The 22,144-nt window shown below is 41.8% G+C and overlaps 1 protein-coding gene across 1 annotated transcript; it reads left to right on the top strand.

Annotated features, from left to right (window-relative positions):
* The first annotated feature begins 11,923 nt into the window (after positions 1-11,923).
* Positions 11,924-22,144, top strand: LOC135522285 (membrane progestin receptor delta-like). Its single transcript, XM_064948393.1, has 7 exons — positions 11,924-12,176; positions 12,630-12,757; positions 12,963-13,168; positions 16,272-16,398; positions 16,495-16,591; positions 16,872-17,016; positions 17,299-22,144. Exons 1-7 carry the CDS (start codon positions 11,982-11,984, stop codon positions 17,562-17,564), a joined length of 1,164 nt encoding a protein of 387 aa, XP_064804465.1. The 5' UTR covers positions 11,924-11,981; the 3' UTR covers positions 17,565-22,144.

Here is a 22,144-nt window from a genome sequence, read left to right as displayed (position 1 = left end):
GGTACATCCAAACATCACACCTGAGGGACAGGTACAGGATGGCAAAGACAACTGCCTGAGTTACACCAGGAACGCACAATCACTCCATCAGTGCTCAGACTCTCCGCAATAGGCCGAGAGAGACTGGACTGAGGGCTTGTAGGCCTGTTGTAAAGGCAGGTCCTCACCAGACATCACCGGCAACAACGTCGCCTATGGGCACAAACCCACCGTCGCTGGACCAGACAGCACTGGCAAAAAGTGCTCTTCACTGACGAATCGTGGTTTTGTCTCACCATGGGTGACGGTCGGATTTGCGCTATCGTCGAATGAATGAGCATTACACAGAGACCTGTACTCTGGAGCAGGATCGATTTGGAGGTGGAGGGTCTGTTATGGTCTGGGGCGGTGTGTCACAGCATCATCGGACAGAGCTTGTTGTCATTGCAGGCAATCTCAACGCTGTGCGTTACAGGGAAGACATCCTCCTATCTCATGTGGTACCCTTCCTGCAGGCTCATCCTGACATGACTCTCCAGCATGACAATGCCACCAGCCATACTGCTCGTTCTGTGTGGTATTTCCTGCAAGACAGGAATGTCAGTGTTCTGCCATGGCCAGCGAAGAGCCCAGATCTCAATCCCACTGAGCATGTCTGGGACTGTTGGATCGGAGAGTGAGGGCTAGGGCCATTCCCCCCAGAAATGTCCGGGAACTTGCATGTGCCTTGGTGGAAGAGTGGGGTGACATCTCACAGCAAGAACTGGCAATTCTGGTGCAGTCCACGAGGAGGGGATGCACAGCAGTGCTTGATGCAGCTGGTGGACACGCCGGATGCTGACTGTTACTTTTGATTTTGACCACCCCTTTGTTCAGGGACACATTCCATTTCTGTTAGTCACATGTCTGTGGAACTTGTTCAGTTTATGTCTCAGGTGTTACATCTTATGTTCATACAAATATTTATACGTTAAATCTTCTGAAAATAAACGCAGTTGACAGTGAGATGACGTTTCTTTATTTGTTGAATTTATTTTAGGGGTAGAAGCTGTTAAGAAGACTTTTGGACCTAGACATAGCACTCGTACCGCTTGCTGTTGGAACACATTTAATGTTTTTATTTTATAGGCGTGTTCGAAAGTTTAAAAACACCCTTACCTATTGAAATATGGTAGTTCTGTTCCACTTTCCACTCTAACTTCTCATTCTGAACCCGTTCAGTGTAGTCTGGCTCATCAATCAATCTCGGTCCTGTGAGTAGGTCTCTGTGTGCCATCTATCCTGGTCTCTTCTGTTTTGAGGTCTCGTGCCCCTCACTACCCTGGATGCCTGGGCCCTATGCCCACCAGTGAGTAACCAATCCCCTGGCAGCGGGGTCAGCGCCACCCCAACAGAAGATGGTTGGCACAGCACAGGGCTGGCCCACTTTCTGGTGGTGGGGAGGTGAACAGTCCAGGGCCCTGTTTCCCAAAAGCATCTTTTGGTGAAGTTCATCGTTAGAACCTTCGTAGGAGCATATGACAGCAGACAGCAAAAATGTGTAGAATTTTAGGAAATTAGCTTTAAAACTGCTAAATGTTCTCTCAGCCTCATGGCAGCACTTTTTTTCTCTGCCCCTGGCAGAATTACAGGAAATCCGCTTAAAAAACAATAATGACAATGTGTAGAATAGCATTAGAAAACAGCATTTGTGTCTCTCTGCACCATGGCAACATGTATTAATGCACATTTTGGCAGAGGTTAATGCCCCATGGCCCCCTTGACCCCAAATGCGGTAGTCTGGCCCTAGGGGTGCTGAGGATAAAAAAGTCCTAACAACGCATTTTGTCAATGTGCCTCTCAGTCCATGAAAAAAAGGCCCTGTTTTTCATATAGATTTGGTTCAGTTGGAATATTATAAAGTGACCTGCCTGCCTTGACTTACTGAGTGAGAAGTTCTGAAAAATTGAAACCTATATGAAGCCGCCTATATGATTATGGTATTGAATAGGCTACAGAAGAAAATCTGCATCATTGAAATCATCCAATAGTCTTCGGATCTGTTTAAACATTGTAATGTGAAAAACTTTTCAATGTGGCATTTTTATTAAGAAAATTATATAACTGTTTGTGCATGTAAATTATAATAATTATGCGATGATATGGGATTCCTTAAAAGATTGCTCTCTGCCTTGTCTCCTGATTTTCCATAACAAGGTTCCTTTCTTGTCCCCGTCCAATCAAAAAGTCGCTGTGTGAGGAGGGTGGGATTTCGACGTTGGGGCAACGGGTTTGCAGTGTTTTATTCGCCTGTGAAGGAATGCAGGACATAGACAGTTTATACAGATTTACACCAGGCTCCAATGGTCAGGATAATCGGATTTACAATGGAACTATAGTTTATTACAAGCAACAATTGTTCATTTTGGTCAGTGACTACATTGCACCAGTGAAGATTCGCGCAGATGAGCTCACCGCCAATATAAAGCTGAAAGGTTTGACTTCGTTTTTTTCTCTTCACGTCCCATAGTTTGCTTGTCACAATGTAGCAACCTATAGTGTGTGTGTGTAGGCTACTGGATATGAATACCGGTAAGTGGCGTTTTTCTTTCCAAGCACTGTCTGTATTACTCTATAGGCCTACTTCTGAAAACCATCACTTGCTTTTTTGTTGTTGGGCTACCTCTCACATCGCTATATGACCCCTCCCACACATAGATAGATAGGCCTATAATATATCAACCAATGTTATTCGAGGTCTTTTAAAGTTACAATTTTAGTGTGAGATGTTTCTTTCGAATAGCCTATATTTGATCGATTTTGATATCTTAGTTTTTCTTTTGATGCTGTGTGGGTGTATGCGAGGGTGTACCTGCGCGCGTGCGTTTATGTGTGTGCGCCACTTGCGTGTAGGTAACTATGGACATTCTGAAAATGTAATCTAGGAAAATATCTCCACGGAAACAGACGTTTCAGCTATTATGCAAATTATATAATGTAACCTATATATCTTGTCATTTAAAATATCATTACACTGTTTTGTCGGCATATTTGCCTTTTTGTGTTCATATTCAATTTGTATTGATGAAATTGGCAGTGTAGCCTGTCATGAGTGTGTAGGCGTTTTATTGTCTGAAGTGTGACAAATTTGACATTGCGCCCGAACATATAGGCAATTGGCCTATAACAATTTTCTTACAATATGGTAGGCTATCAGACATGAAAATTAAGACCAAATAGTCCCTGAAAATAGATTGGCGACCCAGTACTCCTCTTTCTTGGAAAGCAAACATGCATTAAAAACGCGCATGGGGGAACATTCTTGGTCTTGTCATTTCTGGCCCGCAGCACAGATAATGACTTTTGTCTTATTGTTGCTGCAACAGTCCACGTGATCGCGCTGAGGAACAATTATTCAGTCTCTCATGGGTTCTTCTGGGCAGGGGCTGTGTAGAGAGCTACTAGGATAGGCTGATAGTGAACTGTAGGCGATCTAAGACTGTGAGGCAGTCCTTCCCTGGTTTCACATCTCGGCTCTCTTTGGGGCATATTCTCCCTCCACATGCCCGACTCCCACGGTAAATGCTATTCTCTTGGGGAAAATAGATCCCAATCTCTCACCAGAAAGTTTCTCTCTGAGATTGTCTTTTTAGCCTGTGCCATAACAGTTTGCCTGTGATTGTTGTGTGTCTGCCGTTACCATTTTTCCAGTATTAATGTCATATGAATGTGACTTCAGGCATTGTACATTCCTATAAAAAAGTCTTATTAGTTTGAATTTGAACAGGATATGCTCTTTATGAGAAACTTTGTCCAATTGTTGGATCTCGTTTCTCTCATGAAACTATGCACTCAGCATTTATTATTTCTTTTGCAATGTTCATGTTGTTGACAACTTCAGAGCAATTCATTGAGTTTCACCCTGCCTCTGGTACAGGGCTTTAGTGCGTTACTCTACAAAGGTAGGGCGAGAGACAGGTAGGACAGCTACCTTGCCCTACCTAGGCTATATGAGTTAAACATTTCATAGACCAAATGTAGATCTCTTCCCTACATATCTGGTTGGTCTGGTCTACTGTTGTTGCCACTCTATTGCTATTGCAATGACAAGTTGTAACTTGTTCCATGTGACACTGTGTTCTTATAGTTAATCACAGATTATCATAAGTGATATTACTGATTGACACCACACCTGCAGCAAGGAACTGTGTGACCCTGTTTAAATCATGTCAAATAAATTGTGAGAGTCATTCAGCAGTTTGTAGATTGGTGAAAGCAAAGGGTCTGTTACGCTTTCAACAATTTATTCACGTTTGATCAGTGATTACAGGAAAGAAGCGAGAGAGGAAGGATTCATTTAAGAAGAAAGAAAATCTAGCTCTTACTGGATTTAACAGATGATATTCTAATCCATTTATCACTAGCCTACAATAATGTCATATGGCATAGTGGCATAGTGTGACAGACAGTGTTATTGAGTACTCCATCGAGGTCAATGGGAGGGTCTGATAGTTGGTGCAGCTATACATGGAGTTATTTGATGGATTTCCATCTTCTGCAGTACAGTATGGACAGAAACCGGTGAATCCCGTTGTTCAGGGTACACTTGACCATCAGTCATATTGTTTGTGTGTGTTGAGGTGATGTCTTCCATGTTCCAATCCCAGTACAAACTGTACAGAATCATGCAGCTAGATGACAATGCAATGTTCTATGGGGCAAACAATGTGCCTTGTTCTTGCTTACATAAAACTGACATGTGCCCATGTCAACATGCTCCCCACGTAGATTTCTTATCTTCAGCTCCTGAGTCATAAAGTCTTCTATTGAGGAAGGTCACGTGACGAGATCACGAGTGAGGGAAAGAATTTCAGAATTCAGGATTTGGGCAAGAGAGTGGAACAAGAAAGAGGGAAAAGTGGGAGAGAAGCTGCACATTCAAAAGAGGTGGGGAAGGGTAAAGAGGAGGTGAAGAGGAGAGAGAGAGGAAGGAGGGAAAAATGTGAACATTTGTAGATTGTGAAACATGTTGGTAGGGGAACTGTGGATGGTCACCGCCACTGGCAGTCACTGTTTAGAGTGTTTGTTTTCCCCTTGTTTGCTGTATTACAATGCTCTTGCACACAAACACAGACAGACACTCACTGACACTTCAACAAACACCTCTGACGGAGGGTTTAACCTACTCCTCACTTTCTTGTTACTACTTTGCACAATTGTATAGTATTGTAGATAGAAAGTCACGAATGATCAAGTCCTTGCCAATAAATTATTTTGAAGAGAAATGTGTTGCTACTGTGCAGAACAGCCTTGTGAGTGGGTGGTGTAGTTGAGAGTGGGTGGTGTAGTTGAGAGTGGGTGGTCGTGAACACATTGTTATCACAGAGGCCCATGAGCAACACCTCCAAGACCTCCCGTTATTCGACTTTACCAGAAATAGACAAACAGAATTCCCATTCTGCTACTGATGGAGACAGTGGAGGCTGCTGAGGGGATAACGGCTTATAATAATGTAGAAAGTAGAAAATGGAATGGCATCAAATGCATAGAAACTGGAGGTCGACCGATTATGATTTTTCCCACGCCGATACCGATTATTGGAGGACCAAAAAAGCAGATACCGATTAATCATCCGATTAAAAAAAATATATATATATATATATATTTGTAAAAATGACAATTACAACAATACTGAATTAAGACTTATTTTGACTTAATATAAAACATCAATAAAATCAATTTAGCCTCAAATGAAACATGTTCAATTTGGTTGAATTAATGCAAAAACAAAGTGCTGGAGAAGAAAGTAATATGTGCCATGTAAAATATGTGCCATGTAAAAAAGCTCCTTGCTCAGAACATGAGAACATATAAAAGTTGGTGGTTTCTTTTGGTTTCTTTTAACATGAGACTTCAATATTCCAAGGTAAGAGGTTTTAGGTTGTAGTTAATATAGTATTTATAGGACTATTTCTCTCCATACCATTTGTATTTCATATACCTTTGACCATTAGATGTTTTATAGGCACTATAGTATTGCCAGTGTAACAGTATAGCTTCCGTCCCCCTCTTTGCCCCTACCTGGGCTCGAACCAGGAACACATCGACAACACCCACACTCAAAGCATCGTTACCCATCGCTCCACAAAAGCCACGGCCCTTGCAGCGCAAGGGGAATAACTCCTCCAAATCTAAAAGTGAGTGACGTTTGAAACAGTATTAGCGCACACCCAGCTAACTAGCCAGCCATTTCACATTGGTTACACCAGCCATTAGGCTGATAGGCTTGAAGTCATAAACAGCGCTGTGCTTGCAAAGAGCTGCTGGCAAAATGCACGAAAGTGCTGTTTGAATGAATGATTACGGGCCTGCTGCTGCACAGTCAGACTGCTCTATCAAATCAGACTTAATTATAACATAACACATAGAAATACGAGCCTTTGGTCATTAATATGATCAAATCCGGAAACTATCATTTTGAAAACAAAACGTTTATTATTTCAGTGAAATATGGAACCGTTCGGTATTTTATCTAACAGGTGGCATCCCTAAGTCTAAATATTCTTGTTACATTGCACAACCTTCAATGTATGTCATAATTACGTAAAATTCCGGCAAATTAGTTCGCAATGAGCCAGGTAGCCCAAACTGTTGCATATACCCTGACTCTGCGTGCAATGAACGCAAGAGAAATGACACAATTTCACCTGGTTAATATTGCCTGCTAAACTGGATGAGTAGTTATAACTAGTGATTATGATTGATTGTTTTTTATAATATAAGTTTAATGCTAGCTAGCAATTTACCTTGGCTTCTACTGCATTCGCGTAACAGGCAGGCTACTCGTGGAGTGCAATGGTTAGAGCGTTGGACTCGTTAACTGTGCGGTTGCAAGATTGAAACCCCTGAGCTGACAAGGTGAAAATCTGTCATTCTGCCCCTATACAAGGCAGTTAACCCACAGTTCCTAGGCAGTCATTGAAAATAAGAATGTGTTCTTAGATGACTTGCCTAGTTAAATAAAAGGTATTAAAAAAATTAAATTAAAAAAATGTAAATAAAAAATATTCGGAAATCGCCGCCCAAAAATACCGATTTCCGATTGTTATGAAAACTTTAAATTGGCCCTAATTAATCGGCCATTCCGATTAATCGGTCGACCTCTAATAGAAATCATGTGTTTGATACCATTCCACTGATTCCGCTCCAGCCATTACCACGAGCCCGTCCTCCCCAATCAACTGTGGATGGAGTACGAAATCGGAATTGGAAAGGACGGTACACTGTTAGACACACCCTGGAATCCAAACTGATATGCTCACTTTCACCATTGTGTTAGATTCCAGGCTATACATCTGTGTTATTCATAAGTAGTTTTACTGGTTGTGAAAGAACATGCAGTTATTTTAAAAGTAAGCTGAGAACTATCATCTATGTGCTCATTGCAATGTGCTCATTGTCATGAGATCTAATCAGATAAATTGGTTTGGACCATTGCCCAATAATCACCTGGTCACTTAGCAGATCTTTCCCATAAACACGGACATGGATGCCAATAGTTTGTGTGAGACAATTCAGATTCCTACAAAGTTAACAACATTGGGGCGTTCCCTAAGCCAAAATATGTGGATATGTTTATTTTCCACTCTGCAGTGCGAGTATTTCTTACTCACATGACCACCTGACATCATTTTTTACAGCTGATTAGCAATGAGGCGGCTGGGAAGAGTCAGTTTGGGAGAGTACTGAGGGAGAGGACAGTTGGAGTCAAGATGAGTCCACTTAGAATTAAAGATGACTTCATAGTGGGGTGGGTTAGGATTAAGAATAATTAATTTAGTTTTCTTTACCACCGTTTCTCTGCTGCAGAAAGGAAGCCAGGGACCGTATTTACAGGTCCTCCCTGTTCATTCAATGTTATTCATTATGATCTAAAAGGCAGCACTTATGCAAGATCAGCAATCCTACTCTGAAACACTTTCTGAATATGGCCACAGATGTTTTAGTCATCTATGTCTAGGTGGGGATTTGTGGGAACCAAAGTGAGTATTCCGCACACTCCCAAAGTCCAATAACATTATACAGGCAACATTTTGACCCTATAACTATGTTTTAATCAGGACCATATTTACAACATGAATTTGCTTCTTGGGATTACTCAATTAGCAGAATAAGTATGTGTGCATACAGGTGGGCATACAGGTAGTGCCATCCCAAGGAGCACATGAATCCTATGAAAAGGAGAGCCTAGGAGGCCAAAATGGAGGCCACTGTGTATTCAATGGACCACTGAGTGTACAAAACGCTAGGAGCACATTCCCCATATTAAGTTGCACCCCTTTTGTACTCAGAACAGCCTCAGTTCATCGGGGCAGGGACTCTACAAGGTGTCGAAAGCATTCCAAAGAGATGCTGGCCCATGTTGACTCCAATGCTTCCTATAATTGTTTCCAGTTGGCTGGATGTCCTTTGGGTGGTGGACCATTCTTGATGCACACGGGAAACTGTTGAGCATGAAAAACCCAGCAGCGTTGCAGTTCTTGACACACTCAAACCGGTGCTCCTGGCAGTTACTACCATACCCCGTTCAAAGGCACGTCTTTTGTTAAGCCCATTCACCCTCTGAATGGCACACATACACAATCCATGTCTCAGTTGTCTTAAGGCTTAAAAATAATTCTTTAACCTGTCTCCTCCCCTTCATCTACACTGGTTAAAGTGGATTTAACAAGTGACATCAATATGTCAGTCTATGTCATGGACAAACAGGTGTTCCTAGTGTTTTGTACATATCAATATGTGCAACCCACTATCAAAGCTTATTGTGAAATAGACACTAATTACTTGGATTGCAATGTCATACAGAATTCAATATAATATTGTGTGTGTGTGCGTGCGTGCGTGCGTGCATGTGTTGAGCAGAATGGCTACTCATTTTCATAGAGCCCAGGCCAGTGTGTAACAGTCAGCCCTTGGTCCTGCTCTCTCCAGACAGGGCCTCAGTCACAAAGCACACTTTGTCCCTGTAAATAGGATAAGGCCTGCAGCTGGGCCATCATGCAGTGTCCTGTCCCCTCTCTCTGTCTCTGTCTCCCCTCACACACTGTCACATCACAGAGCCTGAGGTATGCACCATAATGTCAGGGCAACCTCCAGGTAATATTTCACCCAGCCAACACTGAGATAAGTACTCTGGCTATGACATATCATCAGTCCAGAGCAACTTCCGTTCTGAGCCTAAGGATAGGACTTATATGAGGCGGTTGTAGCAACTGTACTCTCACAAAGGAAACCGTATGGATGGTGGTCACAGGAGGTTTGTGGCACCTTAATTGGGGAGGACGGGCTCGTGATAATGGCTGGAGTGGAATTTAGTTTAATTGTGCTCTTTAGCATACACGTTTAGATAAAAAGGTGCTATCAAGAATCTAAAAAGGTTCTTCGGCTGTCCCTATAGAACCCTTTGAAGAACCCTTTTTGGTTCCAGATAGACATCATGCTCCTTCCTCTCCTGGCATGTTTATCCATCCTGTTTGCTTGTTCAGCACATACATGCTCTGCTGTTTGGCTATCACACAGTATTTCCTGTAGTGATGGGAAGTTGAACTCTTTTTACTGACTCAGATCGCTTCGACTCGTTCAGTCAGAAGTATGAATCTTTCAACTCATTTCGTTCATTTGATTCAGTACCTAGAGCGCGCAGGACCCCCTGCCGGCGAACGATTAACTAAAAACTTGAAAGGCTCATGATACTACAAGCCTCCCGTTCACCACAGGGGGCTTATTGGAGCTGTCATTTGTGACTGAGACTTACTCTAGTGTGCTTCAAACAACGTACGTGGGTGATAGATAGGCATACAAACAGACTTGATTGTGAACGACTCTTTGCGGAATGACTTGACTGCAGAGAGGAAGATATCGTTTGCGAACTGCTGCAGGCTCCCAAACGTTTCGTACTCGATTTTGTTGAGCAGAGGCAGGCTGTTTAGGCTTCTACAAAGCTGTATAGCTTTCAATAATCAACTAATTACATGAATTCTTACACCAAGAGATCAAATACTAGTTCTAAACATGTATTCTTCTTCTCTATGCAGCATATGCAGCATGATCTATTTTCCTGCACGCACATATGATATAGACGGCTCTGGAACCACTGAGCCGGAGAAACGTGTCTGAATCCTGCTGTAGGATTCATCGTGGCCAGCAGAGCAGGTCAAACGAATGACTAAAAGGAACGAGTCACTCTGAAAAATGTATCATGACTCTCGAGGCAGTTAAAAAGGTTGTTAAAAAAATAATAATTTGTGAACTGCACATCACGAATTTCCTGTTCCTCACAGATTCACACAAGTCACTTCAAAGTCTAGCGTGCTCCCAATTACTGCCTCTTCAATTTCAATTATATTATATTGAATTCGGTATGACTTTGCAACCCAAGTCATTTGTGTCTATTTCACAATAAGCTTTGATAGTGGTTTGCACACATTTCTATGATATACACTGTATACAAAACATTAGGAACACCTGCTCTTTCCATGACATAGACTGACCAGGTGAATCCAGGTGAAAGCTATGATCTCGTATTGATGTCACTTGTTAAATCCACTTCAATCAGTGTAGATGAAGGGGAGGAGACCGGTTAAAGAAGGATTTTTAAGCGTTGAGACATGGATTGTGTATGTGCCATTCAGAGGGTGAATGGGCAAGACAAAATATTGAAGTGCTTTTGAATAGTGTGTGGTAGTAGGTACCAGGCACACCGATTTGCTGCTGGGTTTTTCATGCTCAACAGTTTCCCGTGTGTATCAAGAATGGTCTACGACCCAAAGGACATCCAGCCAACTTGACACAGCTGTGGGAACCATTGGAGTCAACATGGGCCAGCATCCCTATAGAACGCTTTCAACACCTTGTAGAGTCCATGCCCCGATGAACTGAGGCTGTTCTGAGGGCAAAAGGGAGTGCAACTTAATATTAGGAATATGCTCCTAGCGTTTTGTACACTCAGTGGTCCATTGAATACACCGTGGCCTCCATTTTGGCCTCCTCGGCTCTCCTTTTCATAGGATTCGTGTGCTCCTTGGGATGGCACTACCTGTTTGCCCACCTGTATGCACACATACTGATTCTGCTAATTGAGTAATCCCAAGAAGCAAGTTCATGTTGTAAATGTGGTCCTGATGGCCTCAATATTTTGTACACTCAGTGTATTTCCATCTGAAATACCTTCCACTTAAAGGAGAGACAGTGAGAGATGATGAGTGATTTAAATATCAGTAAGTAGGGCAAAATGAAACTTCCTCAACAGAAACTCTCAATAGACGATGACAGATTTGCATGAAACCAACAAGAGGTTTTTGTTGTTTTGCCAGCTGATAAATGGCAAGCAAAGCATGCCTGCAATATTGAACATGGTGTGGGTTGCTGGCTTCATAAACAAAAGGCTCTTATTAACAATCTCCCTTGCTATCTGAACAGAAGGATTCCTCTGTTCAATACTACATAGCAGGAACATGTTATTGTCATGCTATCTTTGTTAGCTAACAGCCCACCATAATGTGACAATGCTAACCACTGTCTATATCTGAGTCCATGTCTGGGGACGTCTAGAGAAGGTTGACACAATGGAAGACTGTGTTGAGTCCAGTCAAAAAGGACATTATGACAAAAGAAGGAATACTCATTTTGATGGAACCATGAGAAAATTCTATGGAATGTTTTTGTATTGGTTTGTAATTTGAAATCAAGTGGAAACAGAGTGGACTATTCCCCAACCAATTCACATACAGTGGATGTGTCATGTGTGATTTGTAAACACATTTCTAGTTCTGATGGGTATGTAACAGTCCTCACACAATATATCTGAGTGTATGTCAGTGTAATTTCTAGAGCGTTATATCTAACGGCCATTTTCTTCCTGTTCTCTCTCTGCAGTGTTTCCTTTGTGGTGGGGGGGTGGGGTGGCCAGCGGTGGTGGGGGCTGGGCCCAGGGCTGGGGCCAAGCCTGGGGTTGGGACCGCTGTATGCAATGGGAACCAGGGCCTGGAGAGGGGGCCCAGGCCCCAGCGTTTGACTGCCCAGTCTGGTGTGTCCTCTGCCGGGGATGCAGGGCCAGGCTCAGGGAGGCCTGCCAGAGAGGGAGGGGGGCCATCAGACTGCCCACAGACATGCTTAGCATCAAACTCCCCCAGCTCTTCGACATCCACCAAGTCCCCAAGGTAAGAGTGACCATACTGAAAGAGGAACCTTTCACAACCATTTCACAAATCTTCAGACGTTTCACAGACTGAATGTTCAAGCCATTTTTGTAAATTCAAAAATAAAATAAAGATGGCCTTTCGTGAACTAGAACTCGCACTTGACTTTTCCCCCTACTTGCATTGACTTTGCTTACAACTACTAACAAATGTACCTACTATGACTGACATATGTGGTTGTCCCACCTAGCTATCTTAAGATGAATGCAACTGTAAGTCACACTGGATAAGAGTGTCTGCTAAATTACTAAAATGCCATGTATGTGTTGATCAGCACTCCTGCTCGAAGACACTTTTTGAAATACAGGCCCAGATGTACCAGACTATGAGGACAGGTCTTGATGTCCTCCAGTTGTTTGTTAGATAATCTCTATAGTAGCCTATGTACTGTGTATCACAGTGTTTTGCCTTCAGGTGTTCCGAGAGGATGGCATCATCTCGGGATACCGTCACCCCCAAAGCTCCGCCCTGGACTGCATCCTTAGCAGCTTCCAGATGACCAATGAGACAGTCAACATCTGGACCCACTTCCTGCCCACATGGTATGTACACCAATGCAAACACTCTGAATGTAGACAAGGAGATCAGATCCATAGATAGCCGGAGGTATTCTGTAACAATTAGGGTTGGTTTAGACTGGAAAGCATACATATTGGTGTCTTCCTGCCTTCGTATCAAATCTTCCGATCACTCCCCCATTTCATATGAATTGAAACTGACGGTGTTGCGACGCCTCTCATTTCCCAGGTACTTCCTGTGGCGCTTCAGCGTCCTGTGCTCAACACTGAACTTCCTGTCGGAGAGCTACACCTGGCCGCTGCTGGTGTACATGCTGCTGATCTGTGTGTACCCATTCACCTCCAGCTGTGCCCACACCTTCAGCACCATGTCCCCCGAGGCACGCCACATCTGCTACTTCTTTGACTACGGCGCCCTCAGCCTCTACAGCCTGGGTAAGGCCCGCTGCATGAAGTCTGACTGTCTGCACTTCACAGTTAGACTATTAGTGCTTCCTTTACCTTTAGTTCTTTTTTCTGGTTATATTTTCTCCAGTACCAAGTCTGCCTGCTCTCACAGTAGGCTACAGCTTCCACTAATCCGACCCGGTGCAATCCCACAGGTTAAAGGCCACGTGCAATCTTTCAAGTTCCAAAAAGTCTCGGCGAACTTGGGCAATCAGTTGCACGATTAGAACTTTGTATACTACTTGCCACATTTGTAACCATTGTTTGTGTGGTTACGTCATTGTTCATGTATGTTTGATTTGGCACTGTGTGTGTCGTGTTGCTGTGCTGTCTGGGCTTGTCAGATTCACTGTAATGAAGTTTTTTTCGCCCACAAACCTCATAATATAACATGTCTTGTTCAAGTATCTAACAATAATCTAACAATCTAACAATACACACAAATCTAAAAGTCAAAGAATGGAATTAAGAAATATTTCAAAAATTAGGACGAGCAAAGTTGGAGTGGCATTGACTAAAATACAGTAGAATAGAATACAGTATATACAGTGGGGCAAAAAAAGTATTTAGTCAGCCACCAATTGTGCAAGTTCTCCCACTTAAAAAGATGGCCTATAATTTTCATCATAGGTACACTTCAACTATGACAGACAAAATGAGAAAAGAAAATCCAGAAAATCACATTGTAGGATTTTTTATTAATTTAATTGCAAATTATGGTGGAAAAGAAGTATTTGGTCACCTACAAACAAGCAAGATTTCTGGCTTTCACAGACCTGTAACTTCTTCTTTAAGAGGCTCCTCTGTCCTCCACTCCTCTGTCCTCCACTGTATTAATGGCACCTGTTTGAACTTGTTATCAGTATAAAATACACCTGTCCACAACCTCAAACAGTCACACTCCAAACTCCACTATGGCCAAGACCAAAGAGCTGTCAAAGGACACCAGAAACAAAATTGTAGACCTGCACCAGGCTGGGAAGACTGAATTTGCAATAGGTAAGCAGCTTGGTTTGAAGAAATCAACTGTGGGAGCAATTATTAGGAAATGAAAGACATACAAGACCACTGATAATCTCCCTCGATCTGGGGCTCCACGCAAGATCTCACCCGTGGGGTCAAAATTATCACAAGAACGGTGAGCAAAAATCCCAGAACCACACAGGGGGACCTAGTGAATGACCTGCAGAGAGCTGGGACCAAAGTAACAAAGCCTACCATCAGTAACACACTACACCGCCAGGGACTCAAATCCTGCAGTGCCAGACGTGTCCCCCTGCTTAAGCCAGTACATGTCCAGGCCCGTCTGAAGTTTACTAGAGGGCATTTGGATGATCCAGAAGACGATTGGGAGAATGTCATATGGTCAGATGAAACCAAAATATTACTTTTTGGTAAAAACTCAACTCGTCGTGTTTGGAGGACAAAGAATGCTGAGTTGCATCCAAAGAACACCATACACACTGTGAAGCATGGGGATGGAAACATCATGCTTTGGGGCTGTTTTTCTGCAAAGGGACCAAGACGACTGATCCGTGTAAAGGAAAGAATGAATGGGGCCATGTATCGTGAGATTTTGAGTGAAAACCTCCCATCAGCAAGGGCATTGAAGATGAAACGTGGCTGGGTCTTTCAGCATGACAATGATCCCAAACACACCGCCCGGGCAACGAAGGAGTGGCTTCGTAAGAAGCATTTCAAGGTCCTGGAGTGGCCTAGCCAGTCTCCAGATCTCAAGCCCATAGGAGGGAGTTGAAAGTCTGTGTTGCCCAGCAACAGCCCCAAAACATCACTGCTCTAAAGGAGCTCTGCATGGAGGAATGTGCCTAAATACCAGCAACAGTGTGTGAAAACCTTGTGAAGACTTACAGAAAACATTTGACCTCTGTCATTGCCAACAAAGGGTATATAACAAAGTATTGAGATAAACTTTTGTTATTGACCAAATACTTATTTTCCACCATAATTTGCAAATAAATTCATTAAAAATCCTACAATGTGATTTTCTGATTTTTTTTCTTCTCATTTTGTCTGTCATAGTTGAAGACTACCTATGATGAAAATTACAGGCCTCTCATCTTTTTAAGTGGGAGAACTTGCACAATTGGTGGCTGACTAAGTACTTTTTTTGCCCCACTGTACATATGAGCTGAGTAAAGCAGTATGTAAACAAGTTCGACAGCTCAATACCAACAGTGAAATCAGAGTTTGTTTTCTTTTACAATTCTTTCATCTTGGAATAATGTTTGTCTTTCATTTAAGACATCCAGCCTGAGGGTTGCTCATCCAATAGAGGAGCCATACAGGGCTACTTACAAACAGAAAGCATGTCGCACCAGATTGCACTGTCAGATTTAGGTCAACAGACAGAGTAGATTTAAATATCAGCATATGTTTTCCTCTCGGATCCAGCATCTGGGAAAAGTTTTTATGGATGTGTGCATACCACTGTTCTACACCTTCACATATACATTTTCCATGGATTCATGTCTGTGTCCACGTGCTTGCTCAACCAATTCACATACTTGGGTATTTGCATTCTGCTTGTGAATACATGTGCTTTTCTTGGGTGTGTGTTTGCTTGTATGGATGTGTGATAGGCTTGTCCCTCTCTTTCAAACAAACTTTGTCTCTTACTTTGAAAAGGTGCCTTTTCAAATCCATATTAGTGGATTTGAGGCCCCTACAATATGATCCTTAATCTACCACAATTCTCCTTACTGCCAAAACATACCCAGCCCTAAAACATACCCAGCCCTAAAACATACCCAGCCCTAAATGGCCAGATGTTTCTGGGATAAGAATTGCAAATGTTTACTGTAGATGGTGTTTTGCAGGCAAGCTTATTTAAAACAGCTTCTAAATTTATTGGAAGTACATCATTGGGATTAAAACTGGTATTGAAGCATATGTACAGCAAGTGCAAGGCCAGTGTTTCATTAGTATGTTATTAAAGCCTAATTGATATGTTATGAGCATTGCAATTTATAATTATTTTAAGTGCTTGGTGAGTGTATGGTAGGTAAATGCATGGTAGATTTAGTTTCAGATATCGTATGCTGTTTTTTAACCTTTCAGTGTGTTTGTCCAGGTTGTGCCATAACCTATGGCTCCTATGTGATGCCTGACTGCTGGGTCAACAGCTGGCTGCACCAACACTTTGTGCCCATCGCCATCTGCAACACACTATTCTGCACCAGCCTGTCCTGCTATTCTAGGTAGGCAGCCAATACGGTATCCTACCCATGATGCATCACTCTCCTGGTCGTTGAAACCATTGTAACTTTCCCCCCTCTGTTTTTATTTGTTTATAGATTCCTGGAGATGCAGTTTCCACACCGCAGTAAAGTTCTCCGGACAGGGGCGTTTGTCTTTCCATTCATCTTTGACAACATCCCTCTATTTTACAGAGTGAGTGTATTTTGAGAAGGTGTAGACAGAGTTCACAGAAAGTCTGCTTTTACAATCATTGGGTTACATTCTGTTTGTTATGTCACAGTTTAGTTCCGATTAATGCCTCTTTTTAATACATTGACCAGGACTTTTGGCTCATTAACTTAGAAACTGATTTTGTGTAGAATAAATAAAGATTTGACCACATGCTGTTAAAGCTTTTAATCCCTTGGCCGCAGTTTGTGCCAATGATCTTATGTGTGTTTGTATATGTGTGTGTGTCTGTGTGTGTGTGTAGCTGCTGCTGTGCTGCGGGGGCAGCTGCTGTCACAGTGAGGCCCTGCCCAGTCACTGTTACCACCTCCTCTTCGCCTTCCTCACCTGCTTCCTGTTTGCCTCACACCTCCCAGAGAGGCTGGCCCCGGGGCGCTTCGACTACTTCGGTACGTCCACGCCAACGCCCGGATACCATGGCAACTGGAATTGGGAGGTTACATTAGTTATTGAGCAAGCTTTAGCTAGTCTGGCCTGTGGCCAGTTATTGTTGGTGCATATCAGTGTCCGTTCTACTGTGTCCGTGATGGCACTGTAGGCAAATATTTGAACGGCGACAATTCTTTGAGCAACCCTGGTAAATCCTTATTCACTGCAGTATGATCAAATTCAAGCATTTCTAATAACTCTCTCTCATTGATCTCTCTCTCCTCCTCTCTCTCCTCTCTCAGGCCACAGTCACCAGCTTTTCCACATCTGTGCCGTGGTGGGTACCCACTTCCAGATGGAGGCGGTGCTAGCAGATATGACCTCACGCAGGGCGTGGCTCATTGCGCAGGCGGCCGTGCCCTCCTTCCTGAGTACCCTGGGGGCACTGGCCCTCAGCATCATCCTCAACCTAGGCATCATTGGCATCTTCAGTGCCCCTCTGCTGTGGAACCCCCACCACAGTGCCAACCACCCACTGACACCACCCACGAAACGCAAGCAACAGTGATACTCCCCACAACCAGTGACCAACTAGTATGTTCAAATGTAAAGGGTTGGCTAAACCATTATCCCAGTCGTGAACTTTGGAAATAATAACCATAAGAATTTGTATTCTACCTTTTAAAACCAGGTAGTATTTGTATAAACCCATTGGATTATTATCACAGGATGTTTTTTCTACATGTTATTCTATCGTCATTATAAGGTTTGTTTAGGAGTTTATTAATGTGTTCACTGTTTACTTTGATGCCGAATACCCAGCTATTTTCATGAAGCCTTTCAGTTATTCAGTATCATTGTTTACTGTTTAAAGTTGTGGAAGTATTTCGAGTTACAGTATCATATGCCGACTTCTTTTCACTTATACTTGAAAGGATCTGGGTTGTATGAAGCATATGTGATGTCTAACAACACATAAAAGTGCCTTCTTTTATATATAGTTACCCAAATGTTACCTAAGTAGTCGTAATATTATTTCTGGTTTGTGTAAATCTCAAACTGGAAAAATCTTTAACTCTAAATTTGCAGGGAATTTTCATATTAATATATAAGTATTTAGCAACTGTTTTTCAATTGTCCTATATATTTGTAAGCCATTATTAGAACATCTCAAAACCCATATTTAATATAAAGTATGACTATCCATTACATGATTCTCATCACTAACTGGCCTACTTAGTATGATTCCACCATTTTGTTTTAATATTCAATACCATCTCATTTAAATCTCCACTATGACTTGAATACATTTACAGACCAGTGTAGTGCTCTATCAGATTGCCTGCTCTAAACGTCTACACTCTCAGAAAAAAACCTAAAAGGGTTCTTTGGCTGTCCCCGTAGGAGAACCCTTTAAAGAACCCTTTTTGGCTCCAGGTAGAACCCTTTTGAGTTCCTTGTAGAACCCTTTCCACAGAGGGTTCTACATGGAACCCTAAATATTTCTATCTGGAACCAAAAAGGTTTTTCCTATGGTGACAGCCAAAGAACCCTTTTGAAACCCTTTTTTTCTAAGCGTGTACCTGAAAGCTACAGCACTGTACCATGTCTATGATTAAAAGACAGGTGCCATTTTACAAAGGTACGTTTCCATGGAAACTCCATGGTTCTTTGCAGTTTGTGTTCCTGTGAATGCTCAGTCACTTTAATTGTTCTTTGGAGTACTCTTAGTTGTTACATCTACAACATGCATTAATGGTCATTGGATACATTTTTTGAAACACTACATGTTGTTTAAATGTCAGGGAATTACTGAAATTCTCCCTAAAACATACCCATCATTGTAACATCGATAGGACATACCAAATGATCTTGTTTATAACAGCTATCTGATGGAAGAAATCTTAGATGATGCACAACAGAACTGAATGAGTGATGTCTCCTCAACTGCCAGGCATGTGGATGTGGTCAGTGGAGGTCAAAGGGTCTTGGGAATGTCGTATTCATGTGGTATCGTGGTGGTCATTGCAGGTTTATGGCAAACCAATACACCACTCACCCCATGCTGATATAACATTGTCAGTGGCTATTGTTTACATGTATCCTTGAAAAAGAGTGTGGTATCTCTTGAGTATTTCATCCTTGTAGTATATATAACAGCACTTACTGTTTCTGTTCAGTTGTAAAGCGAAGTGAATATGTACAGGTAACTGCCAAAATAAAAGGAAACATCAACATAAAGTATCTTAATAGGGTGTTGGGCCATCACGAACCAGAACAGCTTCTATGCCTTGGCATAGGTTCACCAAGTGTCTGGAACTCTGTTGGAGGGATGCGACACCATTCTTCCACGAGAAACTCCATAATTTGTTTTTTAGTTGAAGGGGTGGAAAACGCTGTCTCAGGTGCCGCTCCAGATTCTCCCATAAGTGTTAAATTTGGTTTAAATGTGGTGACTAAGAGACACACACACCATTTAAGCCTCCTGTGCTCCTTTAAGACCCCTCTTTCAAAGTCACTGAGATCTCTTCTAGCCATGGTAGCCAAAATAATGGGCAATAAGGCATTTTTATACATGACCCTAAGCATGATGGGATATTAATTGCTTAATTAACTCAGGAACCACACCTGTGTGGAAGCACATGCTTTCAATATACTTTGTATCCCTCATTTACTGAAGTGTTTCCTTTATTTTGGGCCATATCTGTATATTTGCATGATTATTTTTGTAACTGTTATAGATTAGGAAAAAAAATTATTAATTACATCCCCAACATCATGTGATCATTTCTTGACATAATAGCACATAATAGCACTTACATGTACCACACTAGACCTAACACACACGTCATTATTTTATCATGTAGCTCTGTGTGTAGGTGGAGACCAGGCTTGATTGTCACAGTGCTTATAACTTATAACTAGAGGGCGCTGTGTAATACTTTTAAGATTAAAATGTGTGAATTCTTCAAAAGAACTAATCCACCTGGTCGATTCATGTCATCATAACAAAACATTAAGGTGAGGGTATTTTTTTAATTTAAATTCATAGGCAATTTTTTTTTTTTTTTTAAGATGGCAGTATTTTTTTTCATCCAGTATTTTTTTTCCATTTTTCATCCAAAAATAAATGTTTGCATTATGGGGGTATACATCTAAAAAAATATATATTATATGGAGAGCTACATTCCATACTTATTTCTGAGTTCCTAGGTCAAGCCATGTGGTAGCATGTAGCATCTTAATTAGCATTGGGATCTGTTGCTGTAAACCTTCCTTCCCGGAAGATCAAAATGTGTTGGGAATGATATATGTAAGGTGGAGAGCGTCAGCACATTGGGAAGATGTCGCCGAGACATCAGAATAGAGTCTTGATGCCTGGCCGACATATATACTATGTAGAACTGTAGAATTTAGAATGGAGGTATTCTAAAACCATCTGTGAGACGTCTTGCCAATTAGCAAACGATGTCTAAAACTACATCTTCCCGATTCATCATTCATCCATTGTCCAGAGGTTTCTCTGCTATCTGGGTTTGTTGCCTTTCTCTCCCAAACATATTTTCTCTGTCACACACCGACAAATGTACACATGTGTGTGCAACACACGCACACACAAATTGACTCAAAATGTCATATGTTACCCTGCATTTTGTTAGGAATATCATTTGATAAAAGAAAGGCTATTTCTAAGACGCTGTGAACTATATTGCTTAATTTCCTTTTACTAAAGGAATAAACTAATAGCCAACATTGTGACAACGAACCCCATCAGTGGAGACTGCCGAGAGGAGAACGGTGCATACTAATGGCTGAAACAGAGTGAATGGAATGGCATCAACCACATGGAAACCATTTGTATGAGATATTTGATATTATTCCACTGATTCCACTTCAGCCATTACCACAAACCGTCCTCCCCAATTAAGGTGCCACCAACCTCCTGTGAACCTTATACTGTGTGACAACCAACCCTGCGATGGGGCTGGTTGTCACAAGTGGGCAGTGTGTTTGATGGCTTATTACTCAATGTTGGAATAAAACATACTAATAGGATCCCTATTTCAACCCAAGACCTTGGTCTTTCTGTTAATGTTGAAAAGAGTCTTGTTATATATACTGGTGCTGAGAAATACACACCAGAGTAAAACGTGTGACAACCAACCCAAGTCTCCCCGAAAGCCTTTGGGTGGTTATGAGGGAATAGAAAGTGATATTGTGTCAGTGAGGGAAATGGACTGTGTTGCAGGTTGAGCAGAGTGTACAGGCAGTATAGGCAAACACACATACACACATAGACACACTTAATTTTACTCCAACGAGAGCCCTATTGTTTGAAAAGCAATTTTTGTTTTGAGGGTTAGTGTATTGAACACAAAGAGACCTATGTAGTTGCCCTTTTCATCATCATGATAGCACTCAGTTTTACACTATTGATTTTGGTATGGTGCTTTCATCGTCTTACAACTTGTGTCTTGGAAGTGGGTTGTGACTAGCGTGTGGCTGACCATATCGACCATAACTGTATCTGAATTGACATATTGTAGTGCTGATATACCTGCAGTTGGTGCATATAACCTATTGTCCTTTAAAATATTTGAATGTTCAACTACATTTCTAAACATTCTGTTATGCTTTTGTCATTGAAATCTACTTTCGTTCAAACTAGGTTATCGCTGGAAGAAAAAAACAGTGATGACCTATTAGTTCAAATGCATCTGTTTGTTTACTTCGATCACTTTCATGAAGCTATGATGATTCCCAAAGTGTGTTCATATTGAATGGCATGTTACAGTAAGTAAAATAGAAGCTATGCAAAGATTTGGTTGGATGACACAACAAACTACACACCAAGGAACTTCCAGTGACTACTGAAGAGTGCTAGGTTTTAGGAAAGAGGGAAGAAGCGGTTTGAATGAATGTCGGTACCTATTTTCCTTTCATACTACCTGTAATTCAATTTTTATTTTTATTTAGCATATATGCTGTGTTTTGTGTGGAGAACTTAATATAGTTCCTGGGGGAAAAACTGAATAGAAAAAAAATGTCATTGTTTGCTATCTTGTTACTAAAATTGTGTCAATGCTGCCTTATTAGAGTGTATTCATCACTGGAATCAATTCTCTAATAAAAATGACTTACCACATA

The sequence above is a fragment of the Oncorhynchus masou genome, chromosome 30, assembly GCF_036934945.1.
Source record: "Oncorhynchus masou masou isolate Uvic2021 chromosome 30, UVic_Omas_1.1, whole genome shotgun sequence".
Taxonomy (NCBI): Eukaryota; Metazoa; Chordata; class Actinopteri; order Salmoniformes; family Salmonidae; genus Oncorhynchus; species Oncorhynchus masou.
Note: the sequence above shows the minus strand (reverse complement) of the source record. Positions and strands in the feature narration are given on the sequence as shown.

Coding starts and splice junctions, on each gene's coding strand:
- LOC135522285 (XM_064948393.1), top strand. CDS start 11,982: ATGCAATGGGAACCAGGGCCTGGAGAGGGGGCCCAGGCCCCAGCGTTT. Junction 16,399..16,494: donor AGCCTGTCCTGCTATTCTAG/GTAGGCAGCCAA, acceptor ATTTGTTTATAG/ATTCCTGGAGATGCAGTTTC. Junction 16,592..16,871: donor ACATCCCTCTATTTTACAGA/GTGAGTGTATTT, acceptor GTGTGTGTGTAG/CTGCTGCTGTGCTGCGGGGG.